Source organism: Leucopleurus acutus, assembly GCF_964270905.1.
Source record: "Leucopleurus acutus genome assembly, chromosome: 9".
Taxonomy (NCBI): domain Eukaryota; kingdom Metazoa; phylum Chordata; class Mammalia; order Artiodactyla; family Delphinidae; genus Leucopleurus; species Leucopleurus acutus.
The window spans coordinates 47940709-47962429 of record NC_139144.1 but is presented as its reverse complement, the minus strand read 5'-3'; the positions used below and the strand labels follow the sequence as shown (position 1 = coordinate 47962429).

At 38.7% G+C, this 21721-nt stretch overlaps 2 protein-coding genes across 7 annotated transcripts in view; one reads left to right on the top strand and one right to left on the bottom strand.

Moving 5' to 3' along the window:
• Positions 1-21721, top strand: part of MIOS (meiosis regulator for oocyte development) — a 238446-nt gene that overhangs the window by 126087 nt on the left and 90638 nt on the right. For all 6 annotated transcript variants that reach the window (XM_082846446.1, XM_082846442.1, XM_082846444.1 and 3 more), the window contains one exon: positions 1861-1958. The gene's annotated coding sequence lies outside the window, so the exon portion shown is untranslated. The remainder of the gene's footprint in view (positions 1-1860; positions 1959-21721) is intronic.
• The window catches only part of COL28A1 (collagen type XXVIII alpha 1 chain), a 159537-nt gene that overhangs the window by 106077 nt on the left and 31739 nt on the right, over positions 1-21721 (bottom strand). Inside the window, 4 exon segments of the mRNA XM_082846829.1 lie at positions 2458-2526; positions 9923-9987; position 9990; positions 11107-11166. Coding sequence (XP_082702955.1) covers positions 2458-2526; positions 9923-9987; position 9990; positions 11107-11166 — 195 coding nt within the window.

Genomic DNA, 21721 nt, shown 5'->3' with positions numbered 1-21721 from the left:
ATATCAATGCACTAATAAAATTCAGGATTTTAAAACAGTTCAAGCATTCAAAGCATCTAAATTCACTGCTAACTATAAATGGGTAATTCTAACTCCAAGATTTGTAAATTGCCGAAGAAAATTAGCATTAACATTCATAAATAGAATCTATCCAAGCATAACGCATGCAGCATCACTAAAGTTGGAAAAGCACTCCATTCCTAATATAATCAGATATATCTGGATATGGGAGATCTGATCAATCACATATTATAACTAACAGGATCAGTCTTCCGTTTCCTCAACATTTCTATAACTGGATCCATTACACAATGAAAATTTGTCTCTCAGTATATGAAATAATATTTGCTAAGATTGAATTATTTATTACATGTTTTATACCAGAATTTATAAACATTTATTGAAAAATTAGTTTTAGAAGAATTCATGGAAAATCTTCTTGGATATGCTTCCAGAGTCACATGACTTATGTGAATAGCTCTGGTTGTAACGTAATATCAATGAAGTCATAACACTGTGCATTTGTATGAAAAACCATATAATCAATCAGAAATAGCACACATTTCATGAACCGAGAGCAGAATCAAAGGACATTTGCAGGAAACCTAGGAAACAGGAAAACACACCTTAATGTCCATCTATATTCATAATTTCTTCACTTAAGCCCTACGTCATTGCAAAGTAGCCCCAAGAAGAATATACAGAAACCTCCGATTTGGTCTTGCTGGTTGGGGAGTGAAGTGTTCTGACTAATGGGTTCTTCTGATTGTTACCACAGAGTATATTTGTGTCCAGTCAACCCTAAAACAACACTGAATATAATGAGTTCTTTCTTTGATGAGTCAGAGTGTGTTATTATGAAGGAGTGTATCATTATTTCATACAGTTGAAACTGTCACTAAGACATGCCCTGAAATAGGCTTCGCAGTGTTTCATTTATCCCTTTCTCACTTATTTCTTAGTTTTGAAACCCCACAGATGATAAGGAGAAATAATTCTGGCTATTTGAATTTTCAGGTTGTTTGGGCTACACATAAATCGAAATTTACTATGTGCCAAAGAAAAATTCAAGAAATTATGTATTATAAAACTTTCTGAAATGCGGTGCCAAATTGCTGGCCTCTGCCTTCTCATGATGATACTTTGGTTAGTCAAGAGCATTAGTAATGTCCCCTTCATCTGACATATTATTTCCATTTACTATAACAAATTAAAATTTGTTAATTAACAAGGGCTTCTTTTAAAATTCAATCCAGCAGTTACAACTTCGTGTGAATTACTTGTTTTAACTAATTGATTTCCCTTTAGTTGAGATTTAGGTTTCTCATAGATAACTGAATATTGATCATGGTGGAAGAGGCTGAAAATGAGAAGCAATTTTAGAGTGTGAGGCCGTACTGAGAAGGTTGGATCTCAGTGACTCGACTGAATGACTGAAGTGGAAGGTCTTAGACACTTAGAAAGCAGCACATGCTTCTCTCGGTAGTGTGTATGCAGGCATGTGTCTCTGGGGGAAAGGTTTTAGAAAAGAAGAGAAAAGAACCCCGAAGTTTATCCTTACTTACTCTGAAATTTTGTTGATGCTGCCCAAAGTGTCTTGGAAAATCATTTCCTAGGTGGCCTTTGGCAAAGGATTCATATATTATGGGTAAAGAGTCTAGAGCAGGGATCAGCAAAGTACAGACCATTGGCCAAATTCAGCCCACTGCACGTTTTTTGTAGATACAGCGTTATTGGAACACAGCCAAGTTCATTTATTAATACATTGTTTAGGGCTGCTTTCATGCTGCAGCAGCAGAAGTTAAGTAGTTGCAACAGATATCACAAAGCCTAAAATATTTACTGTCTGGTCCTTTACAGAAAAAGTTTGCCAAGCCCTGGTCTAGAGGAACCTGAGCTCCAAGAATTACATATGGGAGGCAGTGGAAACATTTAAATTCTCAATTGCCAGGTAAAAGGTAGGTCTTGCATAACATTTTGCTCCTTCTGGTAATATGGTAACTCCAATTCCCTCCACCCACCCACATGTCCTTTCTTATGTTAATGGAAGTACTATGACAAATTGTTTTATTAGACTGTTTCTTCTGTACGTTTCACAAAACAAAGCTGTGGGTAAAGCTTGGTATAGCCACGTTCAATAACTTAATTTCTGGGCATAAAGATGCAATTTATCACTGTGACTTTAATGACTACAAACTACTTTAAGAGATTTCTCTGATTTCATATGCGGTAATTATATGAAGAAGCAGCCTTTCAGTTACTTATTTATATTTGCAAATGTCACTATAGCTTTATGTTAAGGGGAAATTTACATATTACTTCGTTTAATAGGGTGAAGATGGTCAGGAGAAGATACTTGACCTGGGATAATTGGCTAGGACACATTTTTGTAAATTTGTCATTCATGACCATGCAATACAAAGCATTTTCCCTCAGTGTAGAAGGTGTTGTTGTTACCTTTGGTCCTGGAGGTCCTTCTCCCGGTAAGCCCCTCTCTCCTGGTGCTCCCTCAGGCCCACGGGGACCCTGGTTAGGATACGAGGGGGCGAGGAACAAGAGAAAAGAGAGAGAGAGAGAAAGGGAGAGAATGGGAGGAGGGGGAAGAGAGGAGACGGGAAGATAGAAAATGGTCATATTTCAGTTCACATGGGCATAGTCCTGTTCATGTGATTAGTGAGAATCCTTCTAGTAAACTCCATACTGATCAGTAGAATCATAGAGTTGTGAAGAATAATATTCTCATTGTATTAAATACTTGTTCCATTTGATTGGCATAAGATGTTCTATTCCGGTGTTCTCAATTGGAGGAAAATGGAAATTAAGTGATGCTTCAGAATAAGGATGAGGAAATCAATCCTATGAGGAAAGGCTAAAAATCTAGGACTGTGTGGCCTGGAGAAGGATGTGAAGTGATTAATCATTTAATTAGGTTATCAGGGGAGCCCTGTGAAGAAATCACTACACAGCTGTTTTAAAGCACTGAATTCTATTCATATGTTGTTTTAATTTCCATCCTGATAAATTTAGATTCAAACTTGAATTCTTTCAGGAACTGGTTGAATCCATTGGAGGTTTATGTGCAAGTAGGAATCGTGATAGAATCATTAAGGAGGAACAGGATTTTCCATCTCAGTGTTTAAAAGTAAGAAGCCCATGTGGCTGTTCCTCAAAAAGGCACTCAAGATAGGTGAGGACTTCTCACATAAGGAAAGAAAAACAACACAGTCCCAGGCTTTGAAATGGACTGACAGGAAACATACTCATTGAAAAATAACAGCAAAAGAGTCACTTAAACCTGGAATTTTAAAAGGTTATAAAGTTTTCCCCTCTTTCTTCTTGGCCAGAAAGCAAAAAAAAAAAAAAAAAAAGTAGAAAAGGGACTAACAACAAGAATTGTGGAAGCATGAACTGGAACTTTTCCTCTAATGGACCTAGAAAGATAATTAGGGCTTTCTTGCCAGGGCAGTAAATCTTTGATGGAACAAGGTCTACTGAGTTGCCCAGAGTCCCAAAGCCAGCCGGCCGCAGACACTCTGAGTGATCTTGGGACTCAGTATATAGTAATCCAGCGTAATTTAAGAGATACTTTCTACTCAAGCCTGGTAGCAGAGCTAGGATACAGCATTATGCTCATCAGTGACTGATCACAGCTACAGATTTGTGAGAGAGAAAGCTAACTGTATCCCATATTTAATTTTTTTTGCCTTTCCCTAATACTGTATATTTAAAAGAGTCTTCTTTAGTATTTGTGCATAGCCAATTTAGTAAAGACTTTAATTGAAGGAAAAAGCTAGCATTCAATTCAATTTAAATTGCTATGCTTGTGGGAAAACTAGCTTTTAACCATCCAAGACCTTAATCAAAGCTCTAATATCCATGACAGCTTACTCTAATGTTAGAGAAATTAACGAGGGGGAAAGTAAACATGAGCGTGAAAACTAGATTGCAAACTAAACAGACAAGGCCTAGCTACTATCACACACGATACCAAAAATATTAACAAATTATTCTTCTTCCCCACCGATATGACAAATGAAAATAACTCAATTTACATTGAATGCAAAGGAATCTTCTTCCAGTTCATTCAATTTTTTTTTCCCATTCGTTCAACAAATGTTTACCAAAAGCCTGATAGGTGCGAGTCACTGTGCTAGGGTCTGAAAACAGTAGGCAGCCCTGCTCCCTGTCTCATAAAGTTTACAGTCTTGCATAATAACCAAAAGCAGATTTGGGTGTCATTTGCACTGAGGTTCAAGCCCCCGCTCTGCTACATATTAGCAATGTGATCTTAAGCAAATAATTCAATCTCTCTAAAGTTCAGCATTGTCATCAGAATGGTGGTAACAATAGTACCTACCTCAACCACACGTATTAATATAAAGATTAGCTCAGGGAGATTTAAAGCTCTTACATATTAAGCACTCAATAAATATCTGCTATCACTAACAAAATTATTTCCCTTGAATCCTGCAATTGCTCAGAATGTCCTTTTATAAAGTTTTTACAAATTAGATAGTCTCAGAGTGAACGGCTTTATGTTAAGCAATATGGAGAGAGGCATGCAGCACAGAGTAAGCACAGACCCTTCCTTCGTCTCTGCATTTCTAGAATACATTAGCCAAGGTGAAAATGAAAATAATGAAGCCTTTTAGGAGTCATGTGTTCCAGGCTGCTGAGAACAGAGTTAATGCTTGTGAACAATCACTTAGGGGCATTAAAAAAAAGAGTGTAATTACTGGAAACTGTCAGAGTAATATTCTACACCATCAGTATATTCCCAAGTTTTCCAGTTAAACAGTCAAGATGAAAGATGACTGCCAACCAGAGAAGAGAAAGAGAAAGTACTTGGGTTAGATGAACTATACTGTTAATTTATTAAGACAGTACCAACAGATTTTTTTTTCAGATTATTTTTTAAAAGACAAAAATGCTCTGTAAAAAATAGTGTCCTTTTCAAAGGCCATGACATTCTTATTTGGCTTCTAATGAACCCTTCTAATTTAAAAATATCTAGTGGAAGGAACTAATTATCAGCTAACAGAGTCTGATCAGAAATACTTTATATGAGACGTTAACAAGATAAAATATGACTGTCCATTATCTGATTATCTTCCTTAATAATCTCAATAGTGTGGGTAATCAATAAAAGTGGTTTCAATATACGTTGCAAGCATACGCTACATATAAATATGCTCAATAATAATATAAATTAGCCTTAATATTAAAACAGTGAAATCTACTTTACTTTTAACTTCAAAATAATTATAGTTTTGTTTCAGGGGGTATTTTTCACAGATAGTGCTCTGAGTATCCTTGCACAAAAAACAAACAGATCACCCTGAGAATCTGAATCAATTTATTATTCATGAATCAGTCATCTGTCAGACCAACACAAAACTAGTGGTAATCATATAATTAAAGAAGGTAGCTGACAGTTCAAAGTTAGGTCATGGAGCTGGAATATTAATTCAGTCGATCAGACTTATTTATCACTGTTACATAAAAAGAGTAGTTAGTGCTAAACCTGAAACCACTTGAAATGATTCAGGCAAAGAAACAAAGGTTCTTTCAGCAGAACCTTTGTCAGTCCTAAGGTAAGTCTTTATGTTACTTTGAAATAATTAAAAAGCTCTTATTGTTGATCTTTTATTATGACATTTTGGGAGAATATTTTCATGTATTACTTGAGATCCTTCCCATCTTTGTTATGATTTTAGTTCCCAATTAAATCAAAGACTTCACAGTGTCACTCTAATTTGAGTAATTGTGATTGGATAGCAAGAAAACAAACAAGAGTTTCATGTTCTGGCAATATAATGAAAACTCTCCAGCTACAAACAGAAAGGCAAGTAATATACATTTTTCTTTAAAATGAAGGCCCCAAAAATCAATAAATAAGGGAAATCACAGGGTTCCAAAACAAAAGGACCGCTGAACACTAGAGGTAAGCATGTAAGCTGACACTGTAACTGTTCTGGGTAAAAAGTGTGGTTGGGGCTTCCCTGGTGGCGCAGTGGTTGAGAGTCCGCCTGCCGATGCAGGGGACACGGGTTCGTGTCCCGGTCCGGGAGGATCCCACATGCCGCAGAGCGGCTGGGCCCGTGAGCCATGGCCGCTGGGCCTGCGCGTCCGGAGCCTGTGCTCCGCAACGGGAGAGGCCACAACAGTGAGAGGCCCACGCACCGCAAAAAAAAAAAAAAGTGTGGTTGTATGGTAGGACAAGGTCTTGTAGTCTAAGAGGGAGAACCAGGAACAAAGACTTTGGCTCACTCGATGGAAAACAAGGAGAAAATTACAACTAAGATCCCCCTCCATAAAGCTAGGACCTTCAAAGTTATATATCTTCAATGAAAGGGCAGGGTAGAAAAAAGCCATCCCATAAACACAGTGTTATGAATGACGAGAATCTTGTCTACCTTCACTTGGGCTCTAAATGGGCCCGAAAACTCCTAACCTGGTCCTGTGCTATGTATGGGTTTGTAGTTTCAAGTGACACCATGTTGGTGTTCTGGGGACACCTTAATCAAGACAATAGCATCAAGGATGTGCCTGGAGTACATAAGAGATGCAAATGCACACTTCTCTCAAACATGCTCCACACAGAACACTTGGGTTTTCACAATTAAACCTGGCTGACAATGAGTTCAGATGCGATAGTACAAAACATACAAGAAAATAATTCTCAGTGAGTAAAAGTGAGCCAATATAATGTAAACTTCCCCAAGGTTGCCAAATAATAGGATAAAATAATAGAGACCAAAAAAGGAAGTATACTTTTTAATGGTCTTAAGAAAAGCATAGAAATATAAGAAGCAAAGAGGACAGTATAGCAAAAACATATTAGTAAAAAAAAAAAAAAAGCAGATTTTTAAAATTAGCTTTAAGAATTTCAAAAAATACTCATTAAGTTAAAAATACAAGGTATGATTTCAGGACATTTTATAACCAGAAAAAGATAAATTTGTGAATTATGAGTTAGATTTGAGGAAATCACCTTAAAATGCAACTAAACATGTAACAGAATTTCTGCATAAATGGAGAATGGAAAAATAAAATATCTGAAGAGATAACAACTAACAACTTTCAAAATTGTTGAATTCTCAGGTTCATGAGACCCATGAATTTGAAGCACCCAAATATATCCATATTTATATGCATCATAGTAGATCTATGGAGACATTCAGTAAGTCCTTCAATGGTGGACAGTAATGGCAAATCCTTACTTGATTAATTGCCGGCCCCCCCTCCCCACCAATTATGGCCATCATCATGACCCTCTCTCCATTATGAAAGAGTTCCAGCTAGTCAACATATTGATACTACCAGTGTGACTGGCCCTTTCCAGAGAAGGATGACATCAGGCTTGCATGTACCTTTTGCAGGTTGGTCACTCAGCAGTGGCAGTATCCATATTAGGTTTGTTAAAAGGAAGTTTATGTTGATCCCGTGTATAACCTCCATCCCAGCCACTCATTGAAACTGAGTGGATGGGGCTTTCCTGGTGGTGCAGTGGTTGAGAGTCCGCCTGCCAATGCAGGGGACGTGGGTTCATGCCCCGGTCCGGGAGGATCCCACATGCCACGGAGCGGCTGGGCCCGTGAGCCATGGCCGCTGAGCCTGCGCGTCCGGAGCCTGTGCTCCGCAACGGGAGAGGCCACAGCGGTGAGAGGCCCGCGTACCGCAAAAAACAAAACAAAACAAAACAAAAACTAAACCACTGAGAAAGAAGATTATGAGCTCCCTGCAGACACTGCTGGTTCTACACTGGAGAGGCTGGAAACCTAGAAAACCGAAATGACATCAGCTGGAAATATACAGGCCCAGATAGGTTGCCATGTATAGAGGGAGTACAGCAGAGAATTTGGGAAGTTTTAGACAGAAATGAAAAAGTCTTTTCACAATGTTCTGAATAAGTGGGAATAAATGTGACCTTCATGTTTCACTGCAAAGCCTTTATGAACTGAGATTTTTGAAGCAAGCATAAGATCTCTTCTTTTTCTTCCACATGCCTACTTTTAACTTAATAAACTTAATAAACAGCTCTGCCTTGCTGCTGGATCCTAGAAGAGACTGCATGGCTAATCATGGGACAATACACGACCATACGTGTCAATTTTTTTTTTTTTTTGGCTGCATTAGGTCTTCATTGTTGCATGCTGGCTTTCTGTAGTTGTGGCGAGCGGGGGCTACTCTTTGTTGTGGTGCGTGGGCTTCTCATTGCAGTGGCTTCTCTTGTTGCGAAGCATGGGCTCTAGGCACATGGGCTTCAGTAGTTGCAGCTCGCGGGCTCAGTAGTTGTGGCACATGGGCCCTAGAGCTCGCGGGCTTCAGTAGTTGTGGCACATGGGCTTAGTTGCTCCGCGGCATGTGGGACCTTCTGGGACCAAGGATCGAACCCGTGTCCCCTGCACTGACAGGCAGATTCTTAACCACTGCGCCACCAGGGAAGTCCATGTTGAATTATTCATCATGAACTGGGTGTTATACAAGCCATCTAGGCTATGTGTCGTAGAAGTTCATCATTATTCTTGAAGATACAAATAGTTTCATGAGTAATTGGCTTAGACTCCTATGGCATCTACTCCGTTGCTACTTTTCCCACAAGCCACACCTATAGCCCCATATGAACAGACAAAGGAAGAACAAAACTGAGCATGTTTTGCTGGCCTAGCTGGAAATAGACTCCTGTTCTCTTCATGAACACAGAGTATGAAGATATTTGTGTCCTAGGTGAATGCTCAGCAAACCACATCCATTTTAAAGAAGGCTCTAAATAAACAAGTAGACAGGATGCCAATCAATCTATTTTCCCAGCTCTACTACCATCCACTCAGTTTGTTTGTTTGTTTTTTGCGGTACGCGGGCCTCTCACTGCTGTGGCCTCTCCCGTTGCGGAGCACAGGCTCCGGACGCGCAGGCTCAGCGGCCATGGCTCACGGGCCCAGCCGCTCCGCAGCATGTGGGATCTTCCCGGACCGGGCACGAACCCATGTCCCCTTCGTCGGCAGGCGGACTCTTAATCAGTTTAGTTTTAAGAGACCTATCTAGTTAGTGCAAACACAGTAGATAATTAGACCAGTGTATTTTTCCTTTATATGATGTTCTCTTTTTTGAATTAGTGTATCAAGACATTGGTGAAAAGACTAGCCCTCAGATAGTATGGTACCATTTCATTCTCAGAGTACAGCAAGGAAGCACATGTTTCTGTTAATATTATATGCGAGGAATTATGCAATGCAAAGCCCAATTGGGTGACCAACTATTCATAATCGGTTGTTTTTATTTGTATCCCAGCAAGTCAGCTACTGTTCTTTCCTGGGAGAATAATGATTACTTGAAAAGTTAAAAAGCTTCTTATTCCAGAACAGTCATGTTTTATTCATTTCCTCTCCAGCTCTCTTTTGACAGAATTTTTTTTCTTTTCCAACAATAGTAGATTTCAAAGCTACATAAGGTAGAAGCTGCAAATAACACAGGTATTACCTGTCTACCATGATCAATTCTAGCTTTAGAGTATACTCACGGGTTAGGTAATGAGCAAGGTCCTTATTCTCAGTGATTTTCTCATGGTTACAGGAAAGTCAATGACAAAGTATAGACATTAGGTATGAATCTAGCTCTCCTATCTCCTAGGAAATTTTGACATATGAGAACTCCTTTCTTCTAGGACAAACTGATTAATCTCACAAAAGATTACAGTAAGAGAGAGCCTGTTGTACATATCCTATAAATATAAACAGATAGATATCCCTATTTCAAGTGTTATGAAAAATAACACTTGGATCTGCTCTTTATATATTTATCATCTTTTGTTGTTTAAATAGATAAAGATGGCTTAGTTTAACCATTTATTCTAACCCAAAAGAGCACATAAGAACTATATTTGTCCTTTTAATTCCACCTAGAATTTCTTGCTACTCACTGTCTGGCCCAGCTCACCAACACCAATCGGTCCTGGAGGCCCAGTTCTTCCTTCCTGGCCTCTTTCCCCTAGGAGGAAGAAATAATTGAATGAAAGTTTGCTTTTTTAAATGAAGACTACACGTAGCACAAAATACTCTGGAGATTTCAACAAAGATAAATAGCAAAATTGTCAAACTTTTCAAACTCTTAAAGATTAAAAAAAAAATCTAGAGGAGGAAAAATGCCTTGAATTTAAGTGAACAAATTACCCCCAAACGTTCCTCATTCCTTCTTGTCTAAATGCAATTTCAGCTTTCAGAAACGATTACGTAGCAATTGACAGGTCAGACCGTGTACGACTCTTTTTGGTTACTGAAATGACCAAGTTAACAATGCCCGTGCTGTTCTCTGCCCCCTCGCCACCATCCAGGGATGCGTCCCCCGCCACCGTGCCCTGTTCCATTTCACCTCGCCTTTCAGTTCTGTTTCACATTTCTTCTCCTTCAGAACCCTTCTCCAATAACTCTGCCAGTATAAACTCCACCTTCCCTGGAATCTCAGTGTGATTATTGTCTAAATGCATTCCATGGTGACACCTGATTACATTCGAAGTGCACTGTTTTGTACTGCTCTCTGGTTTAGCCCCGTGTCGAAGTCTTATTGTCCCAATGACATAGAATAGCCATTTAAAATAAGCACTTCTGCTCTAGTACATCCTGCATGATGTAGAGCACCCAAGGTTGTTGGGTGTTCTAGTCCTTTCTAGTTCCCTACAAACCTCCCGTCAACATTTACTTATTCAGTGTCATGGTTCTTCTGGGTTTTGCCCCTCTGTGCTTATTTGATGTGAGCAGGTGATAGTTGACATGTTAAGGTGTTTCACTTCCCAGTAATATTTTTGCATGCCAACATTTAAAATCCATGAAAACTCAACAGAACTAGATGTATGTTGGCAAGAGGGTGGGTATTTGGAGACAAGCAACATTTTCATTCCAACCAAATCAAAAAATACATAGAGTATTCTTGTGGTAACTGCCCCTGACCAGGGCACTGCAGTGTCTAAGCATCCAGCCGGTAAGTAACTCATACAGACAGCTTCCTTGTATCTGTGAGGGTAACACTGAGCAGAGTTCAAATCACAGCTCCCCCAGCCCTACAATAAATTCAGTAGTCATCAATGGCCCGAGAGACCAGTATCTTTACCTTAATACCTGGCTGTCCAATACCAGAGGCTCCTGGAGGACCAGGGGGACCAGGTTCACCCTAGAGGAAGAAACAGTTATATGTTAGGTCAACTCCATAGTATTTGTTGAGCAGCTCTTAGACATACAGTGATGTGATAGGGGCTTTGAGGGCATCAACAAAACCTAGCACACAGTCTCCACCCTCAAGTGTTTATCATCCAGTTGGACAGACAGCACAGACCCAGGATGGACTTAGCCATGACCCAGTATCTAGGGGTCCATGAAAATGTCTCCATTTTAATTTTTAAAATCAGAATAAAAAATAAACATAATAATAGTGTATATAATAATGAATACAGTCTGGACTACATTTTTCTTTATACCAACTCAGTTGTAAAATATAATTTTAAACATTTTTATGGAGGAAAGTACGTAGAAAGGCAAAAGTTTTTAGGATCCATGAAAGTCATAACGTGGCCCTCACTCATTTGTTCAATACATCTTTATTAAGTGCTTCTGGCAGACACATTTGTTTTCTACCCAGTGATCATCCTCTCCCTTCTTTCTTCCCTGGTGTTAGAACTCTGACCTGTTCAGGTCAGTGGGCAACTATTCTTCGCCCTCAGATGTGTAGGATGAATGATAATCCGTCTAAAATAAGGGTAGAATCTTTCCCTTTGCCACTGATTAATCTAGGTTAGTCCTTTGACTCAGTTTTGATAAATGAGATGTGGGGACCTTACTGGATGCAAAGAGAAACTTTTGCCTCTGCTTCTTTGTTCCTACTTGGAGATGTGATAGCTATCTTGTAACCATGAGGCAACAGTCTCTCAGATGAATGCCAACAGTTGAAGAGGATGATGCAGAAAAAATTTAAAAGAGCCTGGCTCCTAGACAGCCTCACTGAGCTCCTGATCCAGTCCTAGACTACCTACCTTCAAACATTCTGTTTACTCAACAAGAAGCGTTCTTATGATTTAAGCCACTATTAGTCGAGATGTTTGTTACTAGAAACCAGAAGCATTTTCAGTTAATACAGTCTATGATGTGGCAAGCCCATCATAGAATTCACGCATTATAGAACTGAGACCATGGCACTCAAACTCCTGCATTTCACAGGTGAGGAACCTGAGTCCCAGAGGGGTTACCTGGCCTGCACAAACTCACACCTCAGTATCACCCACAGGGATATGGGTCTTTAGGTCTCTCAAGCTTCTGGTCCTTTGGCATGTTGATAGAGGAAAGGAGAGTGGCTATTGATCACCATTTCTTTTTTTATAATGCTAATTTTTTCTGTTCATCAAAATAATGTATCTTCACTGTAGAAAATTTGCCATATATTGAAAAGCATACAAAGAAAAATTTACATTATCTATCTATAGCAACTGTTAATTTTTGGTGTGTTTCCTTCGGTTTTTTTATTGTTATTTTTTTAGAATTCTATTGAAGTATAGTTGATTGACAATGTTGTGTTAATTTCTGCTGTACCGCAAAGTGACTCAGTTACACATATATATATTCTTTTTCATTATGATTTATCACAGGATAGTATATAGTGAATATAGTTCCATGTGCTATACAGTAGGACTTTCTTGTTTATCCATTCTGTATATAATAGTTTATAATAGTTTGCATCCGCTAACTCCAAACTCCCAATCCATCCCTCTGCCACCCTCCTCCCCCTTGGCAACCACAAGTCTGTTCTGTATGTCTTTGAGTCTGTATCTGTTTCATAGATATGTTCATTTGTGTCATGTTTTAGATTCCACATATAAGTGACATCATATGGTATTTTTCTTTCTCTTTACATACATGCATGTACCTCTAATTTATGTTAAGAAAAATTTCAAAGTATGCTTGTGTTGGGGTTAATGAATACTTGCTATTTAAAATTTCACTAAACTTACAGATTTTTCTCTTCTCTTCATCCTTTTATAAGCCAACAGACAGGAAGTGGAGACAAACCTTCTCCCAGGTGGAGGGGAACAAAGGACTTTTCACTAAGCTAAAGCCTCAGTTCTCCCCAGAGGCTTGTGGTTTTGGAGGGGACTCTTAGTAACTAGAGCAATGTTCTATTGATATGGTAGAGTCATTACTTGAAAGAAGTCTGTTGACTTTAGCCAAATGCAAAGGGGAACAGAAGAGAAAGGAGAAGGGTCATAGTTAAATCGCCTCCCTCAAAGATATGTCGAGGCTCAAGATGAATCAAACAGAGAACACCTGTCTCAAAATCAGTTGATTGTAAGAGTTCATGATGCTTTGGCGTTTCAGTGGATTGAATTGAAAAGTACCTTCTGTTTATCCTTTTGAGTACAAGTCCATCTGGCAGATAAATCAACCTGAATTTTTCCCTTTAAAATTCAAGGTTCTAGTTATCTTTTAATATAGGTTGAATTTTCTGGAGCAGCCAAGTAATTGCCATTCTTATCTTTTACATGTTCTTGGCCATGGAATTTGTCTCTGTATAATATCAGACAAATATTCTCTCTTTGGGGAGGATATAAAATTTCTCCCCAAATTTGAAGTTGTTTTCTTAATCTCAAGTTTAAGTGCTAGAGAATATTCAGTTTCCTAAAGATTCCAAATTTTAACTTCAAAGAATCTTTCCTTATAACTTCTTGTGCTCTCCATTCAAGCTGGAATCTCCTTGTCCGTTAACACGGCATGAGGGTGAATGTTTCCATCACTTAGCAAAGGAACACCAAGTACTTGCTATGTGGATGGTAATAAATACAGAGAAGTTTAAAACAAAGGCCCTAAACTCAAAGGGCTAGTTTGAGAAGTAAAACACACCATTAAAATAATGATAATGATAATAATAATAATAATGGTATAAGGCTCTAAGTTCCCTATTCTCTTCATTCCCTGCCCTTTGGTATGCAGTTTGGTTCTGTAATGGATCAGAAGGCTTTTAAATATATTATGTATTTGGAGGAGAATTTGAATGTTTTATAGTGGAAGCTCTGCCCTACTGTGTACTTGTCCCTATGTTTGATCTAAAACAAACAAGAGCACAGGTTGGTGAGAAAGTTTCCCAACTCTGGACAAGGCACTGATTCTGCTGTTAACTTGCCAAGAGGATAAAGAACTATATTACCCTCGAGCGCATGAGCTCCCTTTAGCCTTGGTCCCCTACCAACAGCAACTGAGAGACTTCCTAATATTGCTTTTTCAGGGGAATTACAGGGATCTGAGATTATAGAGGGGCCACTTTCCCTTACCTGAACACAGCCCCATAGCAACATATCTTCACACTTTACCTGCTTAAATTTATTTCCCGGGAGGCTTGCATCTCAACCTAGGACCTGCAGAACAGTATTGGTCCACAATGAATGTCTATCCCTGTCACACTTCCCCTTTCCCTTTCCTACAGAGATTCCTGAGATGGTAAAGAAAGTGGTTCAGATTATAAAATACCATAGCTGGACAAGACAGAACAGGAAGAAAAGAGTCAGCACTCTACTCCAAATGATTTTCCTGGAATTCACCAAGGGAACATAGCCTTGAAAGACTCCAGGCTTGATTCCTTTTTTGCTATTATTCCTGCCCTAATCCTCACCAACAAACATACCCACAGATTGAATACCCTCAGTACTACTTATTATTTCTCTACTCCACTTTCTTTAAACATCAGGGGGATATACAAAGAGGACTGGGTTAAAGTCGATAGCGCCAGAGAAGTCTGTGTCTCATGACCTTTGGATGAGTGTGAATGAAAGTGAACATGAGTTGTAAGCATGTGAGGGGCATCGAGGAGGTTAGGTAAACCACTTTGATCCTTCTCAGAAATTAAGGATGCCTATGCTATGGACCTCAAGATGGGAGAAAGCCAATGTTTAATAAAACCTACTGTTTTCAAGCACTGCCCTGACACTTCATATAGATTATCGCATTTAATCTTCTAACAATCTTAGGAAATTGGTGTTTTTTCCTATTTTATGATATAGGAATATAATCTCCATTTTTAAATTCATTTTTCAGTATGCATGGTATCAGAGGAAAAAAAACCATGGCTTTTTCATTCAGTCAGTGCAGTTGAATTCTGGTTCTATAATTTACTAACAGTTTGAGCTTTTGCAAGATCCCCATATGCAAAATGAGGATCATTTTATCTACCTTGCAGCATTGTTTAGAGGATTTGAAAATTTTTTTTTTTAATTTATTTATTTATGGCTGTGTTGAGTCTTCGCTTCTGTGCGAGGGCTTTCTCTAGTTGCGGAGAGTGGGGGCCACTCTTCATCGCGGTGCGCGGGCCTCTCACTATCGCGGCCTCTCTTGTTGCGGAGCACAGGCTCCAGACGCGCAGGCTCAGTAGTTGTGGCTCACGGGCCTAGTTGCTCCGCGGCATGTGGGATCTTCCCGAACCAGGGCTCGAACCCATGTCCTCTGCATTGGCAGGCAGATTCTCAACCACTGCACCACCAGGGAAGCCCGAGGATTTGAAATATTGTCTTAAAACATCTAAGTCATAACCAGTCACATGGTAGCTGTATAATATTTGTAGAGCAATTGTTATTCACCAGACTTTCATTGAGCACCAACCTGGTACCCAGTACCCCCTAACATAATTATAGACATAAATCAGGTTGCACCTGCACTTTGCAGACACTTAGAATCTGGCTGGAGAGGCAAACGAATATAAAACAAAATATAAGCATGTGAATTAGCTATAAAAAAGGTATTAACAGAGCATGTAAGACTCTGAGGCAGAAATGTTTAATTCTACCTTAAGGAATTGGGTAAGTTTTATATAGTAGTGGAGATATTTGCTCTGAATAAAAATGCATGAATCATATTTAATCTAGCAGGAAAGAAGGGGGACGAAAGTTCTGGAAAAGGAGAGAGTATGAGGCATAAAATGATGTGAAATGTTTGGGGACAGTAAGCGGCTCTGTGGGGCAAGAGGACAGGAATGAGGTGACAACAGCATCACTGTCTGGAGCTGCACTGTCCACTGGAAATATACAGTGAGCCACATTTGTCATTTTAAATTTTCTAGTAGGCACACTAAGGAAGTAATAACAGATTTTACTTAACCCAATGTACCCCAAATATTATCATTGCAACATATAAGCAATATAAAACTCTTATTAATGATTTTGTTTTTCATTATTTTTCATGTTATGCCTTTGAAATCCTACATGTATTTAACACTTACAGCCCATTTCAACTCCGACTAGCCACTTTCAGGTGCTCAATAGCCACGTATGGCTACTATATTGGACAGTGCAGCTTTAGAGAGTGATTAAAGAGGCTGGAGGCTCGGGTCAGAACCATGGAGAGTACCAACATTTAAGTTGGGTGGGAGTGAAAGTACACAGAGATGTCTTGTGGGGATTTGGGGAAGACAGTGGCCCAGAAAAAAAAAGGGGGGCAGGGAGAGCTGACAAAGGTAGTATAAAAAAAGTCAGGAAAAAGAGAATTTCAAAAGTAACTCATCCTTTCCAAAGGCAGAGTCATATTCTTTCACTCACAGACCTGATCATCTTCCAGCATTCTCTATTTCAGGGAAGGGCATCAAGATCCCTCCACATGTCAAGCCAGAACTTAGGAGTCATTCTTAACGTATCTCACTCCCTTATCCATCATATGCAGTGCGTCACCAACACCTAACAATATGCCCATAAATCTCAAATCCATCCACCTCTGTGTCCTCTACCATGTCTCTACAGTCTACCCCAAATTAATATCATCTCTTGCTCAGACTACAGCAAAGTCCTTAATACTCTACATGCATCCATTCTAGCACATTCTAATTTATTCCCCCACCCGTCCACTGCGGCCAGAGCAATCTTCTAATTTTAATCTGAGTAAAACCCTTCAAATCCTTTCCCTTTGCTCTTAGGGTAAAGACAGAGCTCCTTCCAAGGCTTGTGAGCCCCTGCATGGTGTGGTCCTGTGGCCTTTTCAAAACTCTTTGTTATTAGTTGCCTCTTCTCTAGCCACCCTAGCACCATTGCCCTTTGTTCAGTTCCTTGTACTTGCCATGTTCCCTCCTGCCACAGGATCTTTGCATGTGCTGTTGTCTCTATCTGGGATGTGGTTACCTCTCTCTTTTCCTAGTTAATCCTTATTCATCCCTCAGATCTTATTTTAAACAGCATGGCTTCAGGGAAGGCCTCTCTGGTCAGGTAAAATCCCTATTCTAGAGGCACTGATAGCATCATTTTCCTCTTTTTCTGAGCATTCATTACAGTTGCAACTTTGCATTTCTGCTTGTGTTAATATGTCTCCCCACAGACTGTGGGAGGATGTCATGTGATTTTGCTCAGCTCTCCATTCTCAGTGTTTAGCTAATTGACATTATCTACTCAACCATCCAGGCCTCAAACATTTACTGAACAGTGACTAAGGAGCAGATATTGTGCCAGCTGCTAGAGGTGAACAAAACAGGAAACCTGGTCTAGGCAGGGGGAACTGGGAGTTTGGAATTGCTCCTCTGGCGTTCCCACTGGTTTACTTACGTTTTTAACTAAGAGCGACTGTGCATACATTACATAGTGATATAAAGTACTTATCGCACAGTTTTTGCTACAAACTTATCCAGATACGATTAATCTTTTTTTTTTCCCAGTTGAAGGCCAATAGATGGCCTAAGGTTACACTGTATGGAAAGTTCAGCTAGAGAAACCCAACAATTCTTATTCCTGGCTCTAACCAAAGTCAACATCTTTCCTTTCCCTAAAATAATAAATAATGAATGGTTGTCCGAGACTCTGAATTTTTTGAGGACAGAATTTCACCTTTTCTTGAATAATACAATTATAAATAATTTAGTCATACCTTGGGCTCTTAACATTAGATAGATGTTTTAGCAACTTCTTTTTATCGTTTCGCAGATATGTATAGCACCAACTGTAATACTTTAAGTCTTGTGACAAATATTGCCATACTTACCCAGTGGAAGAAGATGATGAATGAGCATTTTGTAGGTGCAAAATGGTTCAAGTATGGACAAAATACATTCTTAGCTGAAACTCAATGAAGTGATTACTGTATACAAAGGCTTGGGAGAAAAGTCGAGAGAAGCCCTTTTTTTTTTTTTTTTTTGGAAAGAAGGAAAAGCGGTGGGGGTGGAGGCATGAAACTAACATTTATCAAATTCTTGTTAAATCAAGCTCTATTTTTAGTTCCTAATTTCTCTTATTTCAGAGAAGTGTTATGTAATAAGAGGCATATTTTTAGAAAACATATCAGGCTAGCTTTGTTTTACATTAATGAAAAGAGGTTGTCAAAATGCTTCACTGCTTAATTATTGCTGATACATATGGCACTTACTATGTAACAGGTGTTATTCTAAGTGCTTTTCGTGTATTAACTCATGTAATCCTCAGAACAGCTCTATTTTTAACCCATTACATTAATGAGAAAACTGAGGTATGGGGGGGAAAAGTGAGTTTTCCAAATCACAGAACTAATACAATATAAGGCTGGGTTTGAACCCCAGCAGTCTGGCTTTAGAGCCAGTGCTCTAACCACCGTGCAAAACTGCCTCTTGGGACTTTTCCACTCTTAAAGTATTTCAAAAATCATTTGATTGCAGACTAAATTTATATCTTTGTTACAGGATGAAAAACACAAAAATCAGATAGTTACAATCTACCCATAGTTGAAGAATCATCATATGAAGACAAAGAATCTCTAAAATAAAAATAAGCCACATGAAAGGATATACTATTACAAGCCAACTTATATGCCCTTTCAGGCACATAAAGTCTACCTGGATCAGTGTTGTCACTGAATTAGTGGTAAAGTTAACATAAATAATAATTGGCAATACTGTAATCACACAATGTAACTCTGCATGTAAAGCAGTTATTAAGCAACTGCACTGTTGGAACCATCATTACTTAAAATCTCCAGCTGCAATCTTTTTTAATAACATCGACTTGGGTAAGAGAAAAGGTCACTGTTCACATACTCTACCTACTTATGCTTTTCAAAGAAGAAAAACTCCATAATAACAAAGAATCGCTGGAGAATGTGATGAAAATTGTAGCGTTGTACCAGATTTTAGTAACTCAACTCCTTTTCTTGATTGCTATTAGGTTAAAGTGAATGAAATTGACAATATACAGGTAGGTTTGACTTACAAAAAGGATGATTCATTTGTTTCAATCTAATAGGAAAGTCATATTTCATTATATATAATAAAACCTAAGGAATTGTGTGTCATTTTCCTTAAAAGGAAGGACTGTTCCACGGCCCATCAAGAGAGCTTTTAAAGAAGCTAGGCTCTGGTGGACACTCTTAGGACTCCTCTAGCACCAAATGAGTGGCTGGAAACTCTTCAGGGTGAACCCTCTCCGTAAATCCGAGAAGAAGGACACCAATTTACAAGAGAAGAGAGGTTCATAACAGCATGATACGTTTCCTAAAAACCTACTCGTGGAGACTGGGGGCAGAGGAAAATGAGGAGAGTTATTGTTGAAAGAGTACAGAGTTTACGTTAGAATGATGGAAAAGTTGTGAGCACAGATAGTGATGACGGATACACAGTATTGTGAGTGTATTTAATACCACTGAATTGTATGCTTAAAATGATAAATATTATGTCTATTTTACCACAATTAAAAAAAAAACCTTCTTCTTAGAATAAACTTAATTTTCCCTGCTGCACTGTTGCTGCTGCAACTTACTTGAATTAATTAAGAGCACTGATATAAGTATTAAAGAAAAGAATTCTGACAACGCTCTGAAGACATGCGGTAACTCACTGTGTTCCACATTAGTGCCCCACTCAGCACCTTTGTGGGAAATGTTGGCAGCATTTTGGGTGCCTTGATCCATCAGAGTTTTCGTCTTGGCAGGCTCTGCACACGCATGCGCACATACACATGCACGCAGGGTGTACCCCATCTGCTGAGGACCATATGTGTCAGAGATTTGGGGAGGAAAATCATCTGTCTTGAAGCCAATGGCTGACATGCCACATGTTCTGGCAGCCACGTCAAATTGTCACTATTAGTTGTCTCACGTCAAATGAGTTAATAAGCTCATTTAGTATCCTGGTGGGCAGATAGGCATGTAGGTCAAAGCCCTTTCCACAATAAGAATCTCTGGATTACTAATGATTCTTTCCCTTTAATTAGGCCCAGGACAGAAATAGCACTTAGAATTTGACATCCCCGAAGAAAAACAGCCACATAGTTTGGCAGCTTGGCTCTGATTCTGCATTAGACAGATATTTGTAATTAAAATTGTAAAGGGATTCTTCTCTTCGCACTGCTATACACTGAGCAGTCGCAACCTTGTTCAAAGGTGTTAGCCTGCCAGGAGAACCAGAAGGCCCATTATTGGGTTTGGACAACTGGAAAATCTGGCGTGTTTGAAGACCCTGGACTCAAAAATACTTTTCATGAAGCCAAAAATATAGTCATTCTGTATTGAGAGCTGTGAACTTAAAAAAAGTTTTCTGTTTCATTATTCTGTACTAGGGATTGTTGATGTCTACATGTTTCACCTGATTTCCTTCCCATCAAGTTATAAGGAATTATATCCTATTAGAAATCATGATTTTTTTTTAGTGGTTGAAAGCAACATCATGATGTTAGGGGATTTTTAGGCTTTTGAGTTGTGTGAGAGCTGAAATAAAACTACACAACATTCTAGTTTGAGGAGAAAGTTTCCGCTTCTTCGTAGTTGTTCATATTTGTGGTATTTGAACTCTTTCCAAACCACGGTTGAAATATTTATGTTCAGTAGGTTGACCTACTAAAGCTGCTAAGCTAACTTTAAGTCAAATCAAGCATTGATATTCAAATAATGGCAAAACTAAAGAATGAATTTTTAAAACTACTAAATCTTCATTAATGATATATCTGTTCTAGTGAAAATAGTGACATTATAGAAAACATAAGACTCTAACTTGTATATCTGAAACTGTAAAAAAAAAAAAAAATTAAGTTCCAAGCCTCCATGCCTCTCTTAGAAGAAAACGGAATTACAAATAACGCATTAGGTTATTAAATGCACAAGACGCTTCTGATGGATTACCTCTACACTCTCCTGTTTCTATTTATTATCCAGATATCTTGGAAGAATGGTCAAAATTCCTGGCTATTGCACCCTTCTCTCTGATTCCTTCCACAATCCATTATCACCTCCCCAATCTCTCACAGGTTTCCAAAACCTGCAAAATTGACAATCTAAGTGACTGCATAGGTCCTGCCTATTTGACCTGTCTGCAGTATGATACTGTTGACAGCTCATTCCATTTAAGACTATTTCCTCGTTCATTCAGCAAATATTTATTTGTTGCTTATCTTAAACATGTGTGAGTGTAGATATAATAATTTTTTTTCTCTCTCAGATATCATAGCAGTACTCCTGACCCATTGTCCCTAGATTCTCTGCTTTGGATTTTTCAAAAACAGTGATGGACATGTACATATCTGTCTAATTCTCTTGCCAATGGTTCATATTTGAAAGAAGACTGGCAATGTTTAAAATTATAATGCACGGAAACTAAAAGGAAACTTGATTAGTACTCTTTCAGTTACCAAAATACATACGCATTCCTAATAGCTATGTCAAAGGTTGACAGACATCCCTGTTTTAAAAACTAACCTCTTTTCATAGATCATTTTGAAGAAAACAGGATGATGTGTAGGGATGTTTACTAGGTTGACAAT